General features: G+C 48.3%; 1 protein-coding gene across 2 annotated transcripts in view; it reads right to left on the minus strand.

Moving 5' to 3' along the window:
• The window catches only part of SLF2 (SMC5-SMC6 complex localization factor 2), a 1,286,318-nt gene that overhangs the window by 121,362 nt on the left and 1,145,493 nt on the right, over window positions 1-19,463 (minus strand). For both annotated transcript variants that reach the window (XM_069611667.1, XM_069611668.1), the window contains exon 17: window positions 1,894-1,971. In XM_069611667.1, coding sequence (XP_069467768.1) covers window positions 1,894-1,971 — 78 coding nt within the window. The remainder of the gene's footprint in view (window positions 1-1,893; window positions 1,972-19,463) is intronic.

Genomic DNA, 19,463 nt, shown 5'->3' on the forward strand with positions numbered 1-19,463 from the left:
AGTCAGGGGCTATGCCGATGACAGCCAGTACTGCGGGACTCTCTCTCTTTTGGAACTCTTGTATTTTTACAATTGCACACAATATCTAACAGCGAAGTACAGTTAGGATACTTTGTGTCCTTATAACATTTTACCTAATGGCTTTTTGATTACTTTGATACTGTACCTAAGACAAGCTCGTGGCAGCAGAGAGATTTTTACTGTTTGTGATATTTTTCTTGTGCACTTCTGCATTTACCACCAATGGCTACTAAAGGTGGCTAGCACAATGATTGGACAATCCTGGGCTGTTTGAATGTTGTAGATCCTTACCATTGAGGGGCTTTGGCTTGTCCCAGCTTGAATCTTGGATAAAAGGAGGGCTCCTGCCGCTACATGACAAATCATCGTTGGAACCAACACTTCTATGAAAAGAGCAGCTTCCTGACGACCAGAGAACTCCTGCAGCTTAACAGCATAGAGTACAGTGATTGGCACGGTGAAGCCCTGCTCCTTGGTTTCATCTCAAAAGACCCTCGTTGGTGCTTCAACCCTCAGACCGGTGGGAACAAGCAGTCTCAACCCCTGCTAGAGAATCCATGCCTTGGAAGGCTTTAAAAGTGTCCCTGCACCACATAGGGTACTGATCAGCTCCCGTCTGAACTACTTCACTGCAGCAGTAACTGTTCTCAGCAAAGCCATGCAACTAAACAGTTCTTCAGCTTGTTCCACAAGGCCCTGTCCTTGCAATTCAAGAGAAGCTGTGCTGGGGCTGCCTTTGTTGGCCGCTGGATGATCGCCTGATGCCACCTGACTGGTGATCGTCATGCAAACAATCCTTCTGCAATCCTGTGAGGTGCCCTTAAGGGTCTGTGCTACAGAAGTCTGCATCTTTTCTTCATTTGGTGCCTTCTTCTTGAAGCAGACTGGAACCATTTGCAGGGAACACATCAAAAAGTGACCTCTGCACCAGATCCCCTTGCGCCTTCCTCATACGAACTAAGCACTGAAGATTGAGTCGCCAAAGTATTCTGAAGACTTGCAGTGTTATCTGGAGCCGGAGGGGGGGGGGGGGGGGGTGTTAACATACCGGTTTCTGCACCCCCCCCCCGTATCCTCATAGGATATAGGATAACATTTGGCATAGAGTCCCTGGTAGTCTGTTTGGGAAAGCAAATCTGCGCCGAGAGAGATGCTGAGGATGTCATTTGGACATGTATAGTAGGTCTGTGTACCACATCCTTCTGGCCAAATCTGAGAATCAGAAAACTGGTGCTCCTGAATCTCCTGAGAACACAAGGGATGATGGGAACGCATACAGGGGTGGAAAGTTCCAGTACATCACAAATGCATCCCCCAATGCCCTTTCCTGGTCAAATTCCACAGAGCAGAACAGTTAAAATTGCAACTGAATAAGTCCACCTACAGTGCTCCCCAAAGGTTAATATTGCCAAAGAATTGACTCGGAGACTGGACCCTGCCGGTTGAGGGCATCCATCACCACATTCTCATTTGCAGCCAGATGTGCTGCCGAGAGGGAAACATAATGCCCAAAACCATAGCCGCTTCGCCTCCTTGCAGTGTCCCAACGCCCCCTGTGCCAACTGCCAGTAACAGGGTGTTCTTACCCTGAAAGATTGAAAACTATCAGCAGCAGTCTGATCACACACAGCTTTAACAGGTTGATGTGCAATTTTGAATCTGCTGGGGACATTTGAAAATAATATTCACTGCATACTTATGTACTAACAGATTCTAAAACCCTAATGGCATACCATGGAACAGAAAACTCAGAACACATAGGGGGATGTGGAACTTTATTAGCGTTGCATACGAGGGAGCATGTAAAAGCTGTGACTCAAACACATCTGCAAAATTAGTGTGACTTACAATTTAAAATATTGTGCAACTTACCCTCTCGCTAGAAGGGCAAGCATCGGAATAACTTGCTTCATTGACCAAATTTAGAAGGCTGTAGGTCAGATAATATGCCTAAAAGAAGACCACAATCACAAAATTAAAAAGGCACTAGTAATTAAAAAAAGTCAAAACATGTTCATCAAATCACTCAATTTTAAGATAAGGGACCACAGTATTTTCAAGGCTAACCTGAAAATACACAAACCATGAAAAGTGCATTTAGCTGAGAAATAATTAACACCTACACACAGAAATCAACACACAACTTAGTAAATGCTGTATTCAATAGGCTTCTTCTAGTAAAGGATGGGGGTTACACTGCTCATTAACTGTATCTGAACTGTGAGAAACCAGGTGGTGTCTCCCGCACTAGTCCCCAGGGATCTGTCATCCAGGTGGCAAGGACACGGCCATCGCTTTTGGATCCAGTTCCTGGGGGTGGACCATTTCGGGAGGATCACCTGGGTGACGGGTCTTCGGGGAGTGGGACATCGGATGGTGAGACGTGGTATCCCCTTCACTCTAACACCTTTGCCCCATCCTACCTGGTAGGATATTTAGGAACTTTACCCCCTTTTACAACACAAACACTTTTGACAGCCCGTCTAAGGGAAAACACACTAACACCTGAGCCGTGTACCTGACATGTCCCAATACTATGGTCAGGGAATTACTGACCATCACATACACCCGACTACCATTACACTTCACACGGTTAAAAGGCAGAGCCCAAAAGCACACACTCTGAGTCAAAGCACACAAGGAAACTGCAGTTCCAAGATGGAAGTTTAACGAGGGGAGAAGGAACAAGTTACTTACCTGTAACTATTGTTCTCCAGAATGGGTCTGGCATGGATTCACATGCACATGAATATTCCCTGTCGTTAGGTTGGGAATACTAGGTAAAAGAAAAAACAGTTTCACTTTCACTTACAAACTGCATTTCTCCTTTAAACCAATCACTGTCCTATGGGTCATACTGCCCCCATCCAATGACGGTCCTCTCCATAAGCCCCTCCTGTTAGGGAGAATTCTCAATAAATGGCTGATTCCCCTTACCTAATGGGTCCCTCAGCAGCTTTGCTAGATTTCTGGGGTTTATTTTTTTCACCTGGTAAGAGTGTGAGCCTTTTTCCCACTCTTACATGTGTTTTGCTGTGTGTGTTTTCACTGTTTGTGTGATCTTGGGCACTGGAGCCTCACCTACTCCATGTGCACCACCTTTTGTGTGTGTTACACAGCACCTTCAGCGCAGTGACACAGGGTTGTCTTTGAGACTTCGCCCTCACTCCATTTTACTGGGGCCGACTACTGTCCCCCAGTAACATGTAAAATTGCCATTAACTTTATGTAGTCACTTTAAATTGCAGACCCAGTACACCCCACCTTACATGGAGTACTGGAAAGGGTTAACTCGTATCCCTTTTTGTCTGTGCCTCTTGGAGCCCTGTTTCGCTCCCTTAACTTTAAGACTTGGCTGGTGGCAGTGGGATCTACCCTAACCTTTCTACCGCAATTATCTTAAATAAAAGTGGTAATGTTTTAGGCTATTATATTAGCCTCGAACATAAACCTGCTTGACCAAATACATTTTATTTTGGTTCCGGCTGGGTTTATTCGCCATTTCTTTTTGTTAAAGTCTTTCTCGTGTTTTACTCTGCGTGCCAAACCGGGGATGATTCCTTTGTTCGCTGTCTTTTTGCGGGCTTCTGCACAGAAGCCCTCCTTAAGGCGCCTGATAGTATAGGTAGGCAGGATGTGAGGGAGGGGTCTTCGGACCCCTGCCATGGGTTGCCTTAGTAACCCAAGTCGCACTCTTGTCTGATTGGCTAAGGGGACTGGCCTTGCCAGGCCAGCCACCATGCTGTGTGACAGCCAGGCTGTATGAATGGGGGAAAGCTGCATAAAAAGCAAATCTCTGGGACTGGAAGAGCAGAGTCACTACTGGAACGAAAGAAGCAACGAGGAACTGGAAGAAGAGGAGCCCTACCACGACTGAACTGCCCGGTGAAGACCTGCTGCAGGTCCGAATCTCCAAATCCAACCACAGAGAAGATCCTCCAGGAAACTTCTTCCCTGGAGCTGGTGGGGCCAACCAGTTCACCCAAACAAAAAGCCAGGACCCCTCCACTGGTCGAATTCGCTATACAAAGCTACAGTGGGCCGGATAGCCAGGAAGGTCGGACCCTGCTTGGGTTTTAAGGAGCGCACCTTTTATTTGTTGTTTTGCTCTGCTGCTGGTTTCTTCCCTGGTTGGCGCAGGACCCTCCAGTCTTCCTACTTCTGATCAGTCCGACAGTTGCTTCAGGAACCGTGAGCCTGCAGGAACCACCTGGAACGTCGAACTAACTTTTCTACCAACCAACCTCGTCCGGAATCTGTGCCACAAACTTTACCGCGAACTACCCTGAACTGTGTGATCTTGAGCAAAATACTTTTGACCCATTGACTTCGGCCCTAAGCCTTTTCTAGCTGATCTCCTCACTGAAGTTCCCCTTGTTCAATTGCCCCGAGTACGTACCTGTTGGTTTGCCTAATTTCTAATAACTTTGTCTTTCCCTCCCTTTTAAATTGCTGGAGTGCCATTTTGCTCCCACTTAATTTTGTGAGCTTAACTTGTCTGGAATTTAAGGGAAGTGGTGTGGTGTATTTATGATTGTGATTTTTTATTTGCTTATTATAGTGAAATGTTATACAACTTTTAAGTAAATAAATATATATTCTTTTACTTAGAAACCTTGAGTCAGTGTTTGCCTGAATCATAGTAATTGCTGCCCTTTGTCTAACTATTTGATACTGCTCACTTACTCTTGAGATAAGTCTGGCTGCTCTGCTACTGCTACCACTGTGTAGTACAGGCTTGTACCAAAGGTGAAATTGTACTGTCACTTGTAGTCTTAATTGTGTGGGGTGTTTGCAAAGGGTACTGCATATCATTCTGCCTAACACTCATCAGTACAAATGGTACTTTCAGTCACAAAAAAAATATGAAAGGATCACTATGATTTGCTTTTCAAGTGGAATAAGAGCAATGTGATTTGAAATCACCGGTATGATTGATACCCACTTTGATACTCATACCTTAATTTTAACTAGAAGCTGCAAACCTAGACCACCACGGTGACCCTGCTGTATTATGCTACAGTGGTTACCAGCACCAGAAAATAGAATATTAGCTTTATTAATTGAGGAAAGCCTGACAAACCACTTGGATTGCACCAGGCATGGACACTAATAACAATATGTGTGTTTAGTATGCCCCACATGACCAACAGGAGGATGGTACTGTGTCTAGACACTTATGAGCTGGAAGTTAACAACATGTTTGTTTAGCATGCTAGGAACCATCCCCTTAAGTCATTCACATGCTGTGAGGTATTAATAAGATTAGGCTTTTTGAAAAGAAATGTGCAATTCAATATATTCGACACGACATATACGATCTTGATATTGTAAAAAAACAGGTGTTTCATATATACACATTTTGCCCTCTGTTAAAGGGCTTGGTTACTCTTGTTTTGATTTTGTGCATGCATATTGTGATTGAAACGTTGTAGTGTGATCCGCGAGACGCTCTGTCACATTCGTGAACGGACCACTTGCAGTTCTGTGACGCGCTTGCACTTTGGGCGCCGCAATCATAGGGAAGATAAAGACGTGTGAAAGACAAGCGGTAATGGCTGCCGTACTTTGCCCCTTGCCGATTCTGCACGTCTGAAAATACTATTGAAAATCTGCAAGGTAAGAGGAAACAGGAGGCTATGATTGGGCCATGCGTGCCACAAAGAACTTCAGAGCACGAGCCACATCCAGCACGTGCAAAGTCCTTTCAGCCAGCGACAAAGGTTTCGAAAAGAACACAGGTAACAAAGGTTTGTTGAGGTGCAATTTCGACTGAACCTTTGTCATGAAGGAGGGGTGTGCTTGCAGCACCACTCTCGTGTTGTGAAACGTCAGATAAGGCTTTTTGAATGATAGGGCAGAAGTGATGGCCACGAGCAAAGCCGTCTTCGATGAGAAGAACTTGAGAGGGGCCTGATGCATAGGATCGAAGTGGGCCCCCCATGAGCCTTGTCAGCACCACATTGAGTTCCCATGCTGGGGCAGGCGCCTTCACGGGTAGGAATGATCAAAACAGTCCTTTGAGGAACTCCTTGACGAGATGGTGGGACCAAAGAGAAGACCGCCCTGGAGACCTGGTGTAGCGGGAGATGGTCGCCAGATGCACCTTGATAGAGGCGTGCGCCAGTCCCGCCTTGGCCAAGCACAAGTATGGAAGAATCTGCAGGGCCGTGACCCTCAGAGGGTTGATCTTCTGCATCCGGCACCACGTTGCAAAACGTTTCCACTTGTGCCCGTAGCACTTAAGAGTCGACAACACTCCGGCCCTGGCAAAGACCTCCCTGCAGTCTGCCGGAAGCTCGTACCCTTCGAACTGTAAGGCTGCAGGAGCTAAGCCTTCAGGTTCAGTGATGCTGGGTCGTGATGTAGGCTTGCGCCTCCTTCTCTGGCGAGCAGATACGCGATCATCGGCAGCTTGACCGGGGGCAACGTTGACTCGCAGCAGTAGAGGTAACGGAGGAAAAGCGTACAGGAACAAGCTGCCCCACGGGAAGGAAAAAACGCATCCCCCATGCTCCTCGGCTGATGCATACTGCTGGCATACCTCCGGCACTTGGTGTTCGTCGCCATTGCAAAAAGATCGATTTGGGGTCTGCCCCATCTGAGGACGAGGCTGTCCACCTGATCCCGTCGAAGTTCCCACTCGTCGCAAGGGCGTAGCTCCCTGACGAGGGAGTCGGCAATGGTATTCTGGTGTTCTCGACTCCCGCCAGGTGAAAAGGAATGAGGAACATCTCTGGAGAGCGCTGGGGATCTGGTGCCCCCCCTACTTCCTGATGTGGAACACCGTGGTGGTATTGTCTGTGAAGACCGTCACCACCTTAACCTTGAGCGACGGAAGGAACAACTTGAGGGCCCAGAACACCTCCTGCAGCTCCAGGACATTGATGTGGAGATCCCTCTCCTCCGGCAGCCACAGGCCCCTGGCGTGCAGACGCCCTGTGTGGGCTCCCATGCCCTCCATGGAAGTATCCATGGTGACCGTCTCCTGGTATCGGGGGCTCTGGAAGTCCATGCCCCCTGTGATGTGGGAGTGCACGCCCCACCACCTTATCCCTCGATTGAAGTCGTCGAGAACAATCTTATCTGCAAAGCTTCCAGTCACCTGGATCCAGCGAGTGTCCAGGAATTCCTGAAGGGGTCGCATCCGCAACCTGCAGAGTCGTATCAGATAAATGCATGACGACATCATGCCGAGCAGTGACTTGATGGTCCGCAACGTGGCAGTCTTCAGTGGCAACAGCCGTTGCACCTTGCCCAGCACTGCTGCTATCCTTTTCTCCGAGGGGGCCGCCAGGCATGAGACTGCGTTGATTCTGGCCCCCAGGGACAGCAGGTTCTGTGATGGAATCAAGCAGGACTTTGGATAGTTCACAGAGAATCCCAGATCTGTCAGCAGCCAGACACCCATCCCTGTGTTTTCAACTGCTGCGTCCACTGACTTGGCCCGGATGAGCCAGTCATCGAGGTACGGGTACACATGTATCCCTTGTAGGCGCAGATGGGTCGCCACTGGTGCCAGGCACTTTGTGAACACTGTGGGGGCTGACTTCAGTCCAAAGGAGAGGGCCTTGAATTGGTAGTACCTGCCTTGAACTACGAAGAGCAGGAACTTTTGATGCTTCACTTGAATGGGGACGTGGATGTATACGTCCTCCAGATCCAGCAACGTCAAGAAGTCTCCTTCCTCCAGTTGGCTGAACACATGCTGCAACGTGACCAGCCTGAATTTTTGGGAGGTGTTTGTTGAGACGCTGCAAGTCTAGAATGGGCCTCCAACCCCCAGTCTTCTTCTTTACCGCGAAGTAAATGGGGTAGACCCCGGAGCCACTTTGGGACCAACTCTATGAACCCTTTTTTTAGCATGGCCTGTACCTCCTGTAGGAGCTGAGGGATATGCTGCTCCTGCCGGGCCACCAGTGTTATACGCAGACACTTCTTCTGGAACTCTAGAGTGTGTCTGTGGCCGACAGCATCCAGCACTCGGGGAGATCTTTTCCCACTCATTGACGAAGTCCGCCAGCCGGCCTTCCAGCGGGGTGCATGGGTGGGGGCCCGATGTCCTGGCCGGTTCAATCTTGATTCTAGGCCGTAGACTGAGAGGGTTGACGGTATGAAGAGGACCCTCCGCCGAAACCCTTCGACAATCTGGCAGATCTTCTGCCAAAGGCACGAAAGGATGGACGATACTGCTGAAGAGGGCCCAGGGCACGGGCCGTCTCCGTCTTAATGGCCTGCAATGATTCGTCGACAGCTTTCCCAAAGAGGTTGTCCCCGGTGAAGAGCATGTCCAGTACCCTTGTCTGGACCTCTTGCCGAAAGTTGGTCGCCTTCAACCAGCCACGACGATGGAGGCAGACACTCTTCCCCATCTGTTGGAACCCTGTGTCCGTGATGTCCAGGGCCACAGTGATGGCATATAGTCCGATGCCACCTCGCCCTCCTGGAGGATCTCAAGCCCCTCGACCAGTTTGTCGTTGGCTAGAAATTCCATCTGCTGGGCCATTTTATACCACATCTCCCTGTTGTATCAGGCAAGGATCGCAAGTGCATTTTCTGCCAGGACTGTCGTCGCCACTGAGTAGATCACTTTCCTACCGATGGCGTCCAACTTCTTCCCCTCGCTGTCTGGGGGAACGGATGCTGAAGAGGAGGGATTCGAAGACTTCTTCCTTGCAGTCACCGAGACCACTGAATCTGGGGAGGGCTGCGACCCTAGGCACTTGGGTGTGGACTCCGGCACCCGGTACTTCTTTTCCAGCCTGTCCCTCTTTGCCAGGGCCGAGGCCGGGTTTCTCATCAGCGCCAGGCCCTCATCCCAAACGACATCAAGGAGAGGCATCGCCAGAATGGTCTTCCTCTTGGCCTCACTTCGTTGGTAAAGGAAACCTTCCTTCTTGGTCTCTTCTGGCGTCAGCTGGAAGAGCTCAGATACGCGGGCGACCATGATGTGGAAAACCCCCACTTCGCACAGTGGAGAAACGCTGCTGCCGTCATCGTCCGTAGTTGCCGCGTCCATCGCTGTATCCCTGCGGCGGTGGGGGCGGGCATGTGCAGCGGTTGTTGAGGCGGTGTAGGGTGCCCTTTTCTCTTCTTCGCCGGCAACGGGACCGCTTTCATCGGGGTTGCCATGAGCTGCCTCTTCTGGATCACCGACACCAGTGTGTCGAGAGTTGAAAGGATGTCCAGCGATGCGTCCCTGGGCGGTGTCAGGGAGTGGAGAGGCTTGCTGGGCCCAGCATCCACGTCGGCATTTACGCCGCTGTCCTCCTCAGCGTTTGTCACTCCCCACATCCTGTAGGACCGTATGAACTGACACCAGGTCCCCCTTGTCCGAGGAAGAAATATCTGTGCCCTGGAGCACGGTTGAGGCCTCCACTCCCCCCCACCTTTTTGCGTCCTGAGGGGTCAGTCTCTGGCGTAGGGATGGCATCCTCTTCTCCTGCGTTTTCTCCACCGGCTTGGTCAAGGCCTCCCGCATCAGGGGGAGGGCCACTCTGGACGCCGTCGAGGTCCCCTGGACCAGGTCAGATCAGCTCAATTGTCGAGGAAGACTTTTCTTGGACCACCTAAGCCTTCAGGGGCAGGTCAGACACCTTTCCCTGCGCCCTGGTCTTCTCTGGCTTCTCCCACAGCTTCCCTGGATTAGCCGATTTTCTTTTTGAGGAGCAGCTGGAGTGATGACTGGAGATGGAGGCAGACGGTGAAGATGAGCGTACTCTGCACGTCGCAGGACCCACTTGTACTGTGACCCAGACGGAAACTGACTTGCCTTGTCTTGGGCCCCCATGGATGGAGCGCCCTCAAAGGGCTTAGAAGCCCACTCCTCGGACTGGCCGGTCCTGGGTGAGGAATGCCCCTGCTTGTCGCATGGGGTAGAGGCCTTGGCATTGAGCCACACCGCTAACCTACTGTGATGATCCTTGACAGTGCGCTTGGAGAAACCAAGGCAGATTTCCCAATCAGCTTCCCTGTGGTCCGGATGGAGACAGTAGAGGCACTGGTAGTGTTTGTCCTCCACAAACACGTTCTGCAATCTGTAGGTGGAGCAGAGCTTGAAGAGGGAGCCTCCCTCCTTTTCCTTTTCCTCCGACATGGTCCAGCAGGTTTTGTAGGCCCAATGGCCTTCTGGAATCTTAGATGAAACTGTCAAAGATTATTGTCCTTGAGGGGCGTTGAAAGACGCTGACAAACGGATCCCTGCTTGTCAAGCAAAGGAGCAAAAGTGCACACTGGCTCTATTTGACAAAAATAGGACCTTTTTATCAAAAAAGCGCAAAAACATAGAAAAGCTTTCGTAGCAAAACACGAGGACTCCCAACACTTGAACGTGCGGCAAAAATCAGAAGATGGCTGCCAGAAGAGGGGCTACAGGAAAGGCAGTCATTCCTCCGACGTATTTCTTATCTTTGATAGATCATCTCCCAGCTCGCTGGCCTCGGCGGAAACATTTTTCAGTAGAGGGCGCTGCGCGTCGACGTCCCTCGAGCCTATGTCCCTCGACAGCCTCTGTATCGGCCCCAACGTCATCACGCGTATAAATAGACTCGCGCAGCATCCGTTGATCAATTCCGTTTTGACGTTAACAGTTGTTTTACATGAACTGGTTATTGACCTTGAAGGAGTGTAAGCTGCAATGACAAGGGAAGTATTACTGCAGGGATGGATGGGAGGGGCGATAAGGAATACGTTGGAGGAACATCCCATCGAAAGAACGTTACCAGGTAAGAAGTAACTTGTTCTTAGAAGGGATTGTGTCCTCCGACGTATTCCTTATCTTTGATAGACTCCCATAGCAGTGGTGTGTAATTGGAGGTGGGAGTAAAACGCCATGTTTCCTTTTAGGAATGAACAGAATGTAATACAGCTTTGCCAAACCTAGTCTCTTGACTAGAGGAGGAATCCAGGTTGTAAAATCTTGTGAAGGTATGTGCGGACGACCATGTGGCAGCCGCACATATCTCTCGGACCGGAACCCCTCTTTGGAGGGCCGAGGAGGCTGCGATACCCCTGGTTAAATGAGCCCTAAGATTTTGAGGAGGCTCTTTCCCTGCTAGTTTGTAACATTCCAGAATGGCCAAAATAATCCATCTGGAAATGGTTTGTTTTGTTATCAGTAGTCCCAATTTGTGTTCTGAGTAACCTACGAACAGTTGGTCTGCTTGCCTAATCCTAGCAAGTCTGATGATGTAAAAGCTTAAAGCCCGCCTTGGGCCCAGCCTATGTAGCCTTTCTTCCTCTTTCCCCGGATGGGGAGGCGGATAGAATGAAGGTAAGGTAATTTTCTGAGTGATGTGGAATTCAGAAACCACCATTGGGAGGAAATTAGGCTTCACCTGTAGGACAACTTTGTCTTTATGAAAAATTGTATGAGGGGGTTTACAAGATAGAGCTTGTAATTCGCTCACCCTTCTAGCAGATGTTCAAGCCACTACTAAGACAGTTTTAAGGGTGGGAAATCTTAGCGAACAAGAGTGGAGTGGTTCGAAAGGAGTACCCATCAGGAAATTTAAGACAAAATTTAAGTCTCATAAAGGAACCTGGAACGGTCTTGGAGGGTAGACATTAGTTAATCCCTTTAGAAATTGTATTACTAAGGGTAATTTGAAATACGGTGGCTCCTCTGCAGTGCGCTTGAAGATCGATAGCTCTGCATGATAGCCCTTGATAGTGCCAACTTGAAGGCCTGAATTTGCCAAGTAGAGTAGAAAGGATAACACAGTTGGTGTACCACATGAAAAGGGGTCGATATTCTCTTCTCTACACCAGCTGCAAAATTTGTTCCAACGGCAGCGGTATAAAGACTTTGTTGCTGGCCTTCTGGCCAAAAGCAACACCTCCATGACGTCATCAGGGAGGTCCCAATCCTTGTATCTCAACCTTTCAGAAGCCAGGCGTGAAGGTTGAGGGTTCTGATGTCTGTATGGAGAACCTGACCTCCCTTCTGTGAGAGAAGATTCTCCTTGAGTGGAAGACGAATTGGAGGGCAGATGGACATGCCCAGAAGGTCTGGGTATCACGTTCTCCTGGCCCAGTCTGGTGCAATTAGGATCATGGTCCTCCGGAATCTTCTCAACCTCCTGATCATTTGAGGAATGACAGGGACTGGTGGAAACACGTAAAGGAGTGGAAACTCCCAGTCTAATACGAACGCGTCCCCTAGAGCTCCTCTCGGGGGAAATTCCCTTGAACAAAACAGATTTCACTTCCTGTTGGTACTGGTGGCGAACAGATCCACTTGAGGGGTTCCCCAAAGGACGAAGATCTCCTGAAGGACTTCCTGAGCTAGTTCCAACTCATGGGAGACTGTGCCCTGCCTGCTCAGAGCATCCACCGTCAAGTTCTTCTCTCCGGCTAGGTGAACTGCCGATAGAGAGATTCCTTCTTGAATCGCCCAAAACCAGAGCTGCATTGCCTCTCTGCACAGTGGCAGTGATCCTACGCCTCCCCTTTTGTTGAGCTAGTGCATGGCCACTGTGTTGTCCGTCATTATCAGGACATTTTTCCCCTGTACAGATGGCAGAAAAGCCTTCAGCGCTAGTCTGATTTCTCTCGGCTCTAACAGGTTGATATGTAGTCTGGACTTCGATGGAGACCAATGACCGCTGATGGTCAAGTCGTTGGTATGGGTTCCCCACCCGGTGAGTGAGGCATCTGTGACTACCGTTATCTCCGGCCATGGTTGCCAAAACAGTTCTCCCTTCAAGATGTTTTTCTGGCAGGCCCACCGCTGAAGGTCTCGAGCCACCTTGTCCGGAACCTGAAGGAGGTCTGTCATTCTCCCTGAGAATTGCGACCACTGAGTTCTCAGTGCCCACTGAAGAGATCTCATTCTCAGACAAGCCTCTGGCACAAGGAAGATACAGGATGCCATGAGGCCTAGCAACCTCAAAAAGTCGAAGGCTGGGAGACGTTGGGCATTTTGAAACTTGGTGACCATCTGCAGAATATCTTGAGCCCTCACCTCTGGTGGCGAGGCTTTTCCCAGGGAAGTGTCCAGGACCGCTCCAATGAACTGGAGCCTCTGTGATGGTATCATCTGTGACTTCTTTAAATTGAGGGAGAAGCCCAGTTTGTGAAGGAAGTGGCAGACATAATCTAGCTGAATCTGAGCTTGTTCCGGAGATACAGCTCTGATCAGCCAATCGTCCAGGTAGGGGTAGACGTGAATCCCTTCCCTCCTTAGACTTGCAGCCACTACTGACATTAGACTTGCAGCCACTACCGACATTAGCTTGGTGAAGACCCTCGGGGCGGAGGTAAGCCCAAATGGCAGAACTCAAAATTAATAATGAGAGGCCTCAATTGCGAACCTCAGGTATTTCCTGTGTTTGAGATGGATTGGCACATGGAAATAAGCATCCTCGAGGTCAAGAGATACCAGCCAGTCCTGGAGCTGAAGGGCCTGAAGGATCTGAGAGAGAGTTACCATCTTGAACTTGTCCTTCCTGAGGAACTTGTTGAATTCTCATAAGTCCAAGATGGGTCTCAGTCCTCAGTCTTTCTTCGGTATGAGAAAGTAGGGGGGAGTACCAGCCCTTGTTCCTCTCCGCTACAGGTACCGATTCTATGGCACCTCTCTCTAGCAGGTCTACAATTTCCTGCAAGAGGAGCGGATCTGGAACTTTCAGAGAGCTGTTCCCCGGTGGATGACTGAGGGATGCGTAGAAATGCGTAATAGCCTGCCATTCCGTCAGATGTTGAGTTAACCTGCCCCCTACTGGTGTCTTGTGAGGAGAGTCCTCAGAGCGGTTTGGAGGCGGCTGATGCAGATGCCGAGGGTAAAGAGGCACCTGCTGCGGCTTTTGTATTTTTAACCCGTCCACCTCGGGTGAATTTTTTCGGACCCTTTGGAACCGGCTGTCCTCTGCCTCTTCTGAATGCGGAATAGAAGCGAAAGGACTTACCTCTCCAAGAGGTTCCTGAGGGGCGATATGGTGTCTGACGGATTGCAGCTCCCAGGGATTTTGCTGCTGCCTTTGATGTTTGTTGTTTTTCTAAACCATCATCCGCCTTCTTACCAAACAAAGAAGAGCAGTCAAAGGGTATATTCAAAAGTCTGCTTTGCACATCTGGAGCAAAACCAGACTTTCGCAACCAAGCAAATCTCCGGGTTGTTGTACTTGCCGCCATGGCCCTGCTGATGCTGTCAGCAGAATCGATGCCAGTTTGAAGGGATTCGCACATAGCGTCTTTACCATCCTTGATTATGTTTAGGAACGCTTCCCTTTCTTCTCCCTCCGGGAGGTAGTCAGCCGTTGATGCAGCACACTCCCAAAGTGTGTGGCTGAACCTTGCGAGCGTACAAGTAGCATTGATAGATTTCACTGCCATGCTACATGCAGAAAATAATTTTTTGGCCATAGAGTCATATCTTTTATCCTCCCTGTCCTGTGGAACAGTAGGGTAAGCCGATTTACTACCAGATGAAGTAGCTGCCTGAACAACCAGACTCTCCGGAGTTGGGTGTTTGGATAAATATTCAGGGTCAGCAGAAGACACCCTATATTTAGCTGATAATTTTTTGTTAACCACCGGGATTACCTCAGGTGTTTCCCAGTTTGCCAATATTCTCCTTTGTAATGCTGCATGAAATGGCACCACAGGATCCTCCTGTGGACCTTTGACCAAGACGTCTGTGAGGTTGTCCTGCTGAAAAGCAGGTGAGGGTGTGGACCACCCCATAAACTCTATTATCCTTGCCATCAAGGTTCTATAAGGGGTTTCAGCATGTTCCCCTGGGTCTGGTCTGGCAAATTCCACTTCTGGGGAAGTGTCCAACCCACTTGCTTCCTGTAAGGATTCTTGGAGGTCTTTCAACCTACTTTCCTCAGAGGTAAATTCCTCTGGTACAGGAGTTGCAGATCCCTGCAACTCAAAAGGTCTTTTCTGATCCGAATCCTCCCCTTCTGCATAAATAGATAAGACTCTGGAGTGATCAGGTCTTGAAAATGGTATAAATCCTATTTCCAGAGCAGAAGGGGCCAAATTCGTCATGTTTGTCCGATGTCGTTGACGCGGACGTTAAAGGCTTCGAAGCCATCGAAAAAGGCATCGAGAAAGGTGGTAGAGGCCTCGATGAACTCGAGAGTATCGGAATTCTACTCGAGGTTGTCGACGATATTCTCGTGATTGAGGCTCTGGGTATGGCTACTGGCTGTGAGGTGGCTGTGGGTTTGTCCTTTCTCGGCGTCGAAGACGGCGTCAACACGACTGACCTGTGCGTCGAAAAAACCCTTCGATAACGGCAAAGACGCCAATCTCTGCGTCAAAGGGATCTTAGACAACGGCGTCGAAGACGCAACTTTGCCTTTACTCGAGGGTTCGTAACACTCTCGAGTGGCTTCTTTCGCCGGGTGCTGCGACTCGCAGCGTTTTGATTTTTTGGGTCTTTCACCCAGGGTATCCCCCTCAGCAGTCTTCGAGGGGGTCGAGGCCGCTTTCTCGAAGACGCTCAGCATCTTTTTCCTGAATTCCTCCCACTTAGCCTGAGAGCTATGTTTTGTGGGGCAGGAGACCCTTTTTGGGGAAACGGAAGAAGACGAGGAAGGGGATCTTGAGCACATCCAAAGATTCTGGAAGGAAGTCTTAGCATGAATCAAATAGTTTGATGGAATCCCACACATGCACAGACACCTGAGTTTGTGCTCTATGAAATTGGTAACTGGGACGAGTAGAGTCGCACCATGAGCCATATGGCACATTCCATGCTGGAAGAGACCTGAAATACCGTCATAAAATTAACGTGTGATTCAAGTCTGGGACTTCCTCAATATAGAAAGATGAACCTAGATGCTGGATAAAACGAAGCATAGCAGAGGAGGTTTGACCACCTTTTTGTTAGAAAAATATCAAGTTTAATATATCACATTTATCCAAACTGTTATAAGGTTTTAGGTCTACAATGCTATGTAACTCAAGATTAGACACTGGGATGGGATCTCTCCGAAAAGGGGAGGGGAAAGGAAGGGGGTTATTACACAGGGCTATAAAAGCATGTACACTTCATATTGTACTCTAGTATACACCCTGTAGTGTTGGTTTTTGAAAAACAGCAATAAAACCTAACTGAAAAAAAAAGAAACTCAGTATACTAATATTTTCGATCACCCCAGCATGTCCTTACCATCTTGTTCGCCTTGGCTTGTTTGAATATCTGAATCACCTTGTGCATAAGGGGAATTGGTGGAAAGGCACAGAGAAATATTCCTGACCAGCTCATCTAAAGGGCATTGCTAGTTCTAGGTAGGTCGATGTGGAACTTTGGCTGCTTGTGATTTTGCTATTGCAAGTAGGTTTGGGTCTTTTGAAAACCTCTTCTAAAGCTTCATTGTTGATAATTTATTTGGGATATTCTACGAAGGGTCAGCAAAGGAGATCTGCGGTTGTATTTTGGACATCCGGTAGATGAATTGCTGTCAGGGTTAAGTTCCTTCCCAGCAATCAATTCGATTGTTTGGGATTCCCTCCATGGGTCCTGTACCTAGCCACTCCCTGCTATTTCAGTTATTGCACATTCATAGTGTTGTCGTTCTGAAGCTAAATGATGTTGGCAATGATAAATGGGAAAAAGTCTTGAGTGCCAAGTGGAGGAGGCCAGCAGATTGACATGGTACAACATGTTTGGTGGTCCATGCACCCTGAGTTGTCAGCTAAACCATACATCTCTGACCCTCCATGGAGACGTGTTATCACCTTTGTCCACGCACCACCATTTGAATGAGACCAATGCTGTTTTTCGACAGTGACAACCTGTCTTTCCATTTCCTTGTCAGCTGGGATCACTGATCCTCCACACATTCCTTTAGAGGACGCATATTCAGAAGGACATGTGGAATTAAGTATTTGCATGAAGCTATAGACCCAAGGAGGAACTACACCCTTCTATTAGGGGATTTTGTTGCTTCTTGAGTAGATCGCAATTCAATTGGAATGGCGAGTCTCCCCCCAGAAAGAAACACTCTAGGCTAGTTGTTTCAAAGCTTCTGAAAAGCGGCTCCTTTGCATTGGAGTATGCATTGACTGTGCCAGGCTTATTCAAAAGCCTAGCAAATTAAATAGTGGATGTTGTCAAAAGATACTAATGTTTCTTTCCAATTTCCTTAAGTAGACTTCACCACTGTCACACTGAGAAAAATGTGGTGCAGATTCCAGACCGAATGGGAGCCGTTTGTACTGATAGTAACTTATTATCACTTTGAAGTTAAAGAATTTTCTATGGTTCAGCAATTTGAATGTGAAATTATATTCATGCTAAAGTTCCACTGAGCACATCCAACCCCTTACTGAAGATTGGGGAAGATGGATTTATTTATTTTATTTTTTATTTATAAACGCGCTTAATACCAGCGTGTGGTTTGAGTGCGGGTTTGGGATTCTAACCCCTTTTGCACCGCATGTTTTGCTTCCAAGAAAAACATGTTGCCCCCGAGCGATCTCTGAAGTAGGGACAGCAAGCATTATTGTTCTTTCTTTATACATGTGTAAACTGTTTTGTGAACCAAAATATTCCTTATCTGGTTGGAGTCCTTCATTTCTAATGAGAAGTAGCACGAATAAGACATACATTACTCACTGTAATCGTATTTCTGATTGTATCTACTTAGATTCACATGCTGTGCATACAGTCTGACATCTAGTAGTAAAAGCAGAGAACTACATCTTTTTTTCAAAGACCGAAAAAGGAAGTCGACATGGGCATGACTAACACTATACCTAACGCGACCTGCAGTGTACTTGGAATCCCACACGCATCGAGGTCCCACTGGTTGTTTTCTTCTGCCGTGAGGGAGCCTTGCAAAATGCGTGAGTGAACACAGAAGAGAAGGTGTAAGATGTCTATGTTCTTTCTACTTCAAGAAGGGAGGAAGGGTGGGCGCATGTGACTCTAAGCAGGTACAATCATCAGAAATAAAATTACGGTGAGTAATATATGTCTTCTGACGTTTGTGAATGTCCTTGATCACATGCTGTGCATAGACTAGCAAGCAGTACCAGAGATGGTGTTTGAATGTGTGAAGGAACAGTAGAAAAGGGATGTCTTAGCACTGCTTGTCCCACCTGACAATTAGACTTGGAATGTGTGTCTAAGCAGTAGTGTTGGGTAAGTGTGAACAGAACTCCAGGTTGCTGCTATGCAAATGGAATCTAAAGGAACATTTGCAAGGAATGCTATGGTAGCCCTGGTGCTGAGTCAAGTGGGCTTAAAGTGTAAAGGGTAGATCTCAACCTGGCAAGAGTGTAACACAGTATGATGCAATTTGCAATCCACTTGGAAACAGCTGATTTAGAGACAGGGTCACCCTGTCTACCAGATGCCAGAGACAAATAATTGATTCATCTTTCTTTGTGGCTTTGTTTTCTTAAGGTAGTTAATTACGGACATCCTCACATCCAGTGTGTGGAGGCTTCTTTCTTCCACAGTGGGGTTTTGGAAGAAAGTGGGAAGTTCGACCGATTGATTCACATGGAACTTTACTTTGAGATTAATTTAGACACAAAACGTGTGTGCGCGCAAAACCACCTTTTCTTTGTGACCATCACAGCGTCGCCTAGTCACGCTGTGTGTAAATACCTTTCTCGTTTTTCTTTCAATTTCAGGAACTGCAATCGGAAAACCAAGATGCAAGTGCTTTCCATTTATAAAGGACCCGGTTTACCCTAACAAGAAATAATAGTATTATCATAACAGGACGCTAAGTCACAGCTATACCTGCCATAACCATGTGAATTCCACACAGTGAAATAAATGTTGCCGGTCCGCACAGTGTTCCCTAAAAGAAACACAGTAGAAGACTGGCAAAGACACGAGAGATTAGAATACCATTTTCTTACAATGTGATCCTTCACACGGATACACTACGAAAGAAAAATGAGAAAAGTATTTACACACAGCATGACTAGGCGAAGCCGTGATATTGAACTCTGTCCCTGTCCTGTCCACTGCAATAAGATTGTGAAGAAATTTGGGGTTAGACAACTAAAGCCCTTTAACCCTTTAAGTGCCAAGGACGAGGTATCTCGTCCTTGGAAGTGCACACGCAGTGCCAAGGACGAGATAGCTCGTCCTTTTCGGCACCTTGTTTTGAGCGAATCCAACCCCCGGGCTATGTGAGGGGGAGGTCCCCCCTCACTGCCAGGGGGCTGGATTACCTTCAGTTTCACGTCGGCGTGCGTAACGCACATCGACGTGAAACGGAAAGTAATTCCACCGCAGCAGCCATTTTCGGCTGCTGCGTTGGAGAGAGAAGGTGAGTGCCCTTCTTGTTCCGCCTCGATCTCCGGCTGTATTTCAAGCCGGAGATCGAGGCGGGTATCGTTGGAAAGGGGAGATCTTCCCCTTTCCAACGATACCCATTGTGTGGCTTTGCTGCCCGCAGATCGGGCGCAGGGCGCCTCGATCCGCGGGCAGCAACGTCACGGATCAAACAAAGATCCTTTTG

Source organism: Ambystoma mexicanum, chromosome 8, assembly GCF_040938575.1.
Source record: "Ambystoma mexicanum isolate Mex_15411 chromosome 8, UKY_AmexF1_1, whole genome shotgun sequence".
NCBI lineage: Eukaryota > Metazoa > Chordata > Amphibia > Caudata > Ambystomatidae > Ambystoma > Ambystoma mexicanum.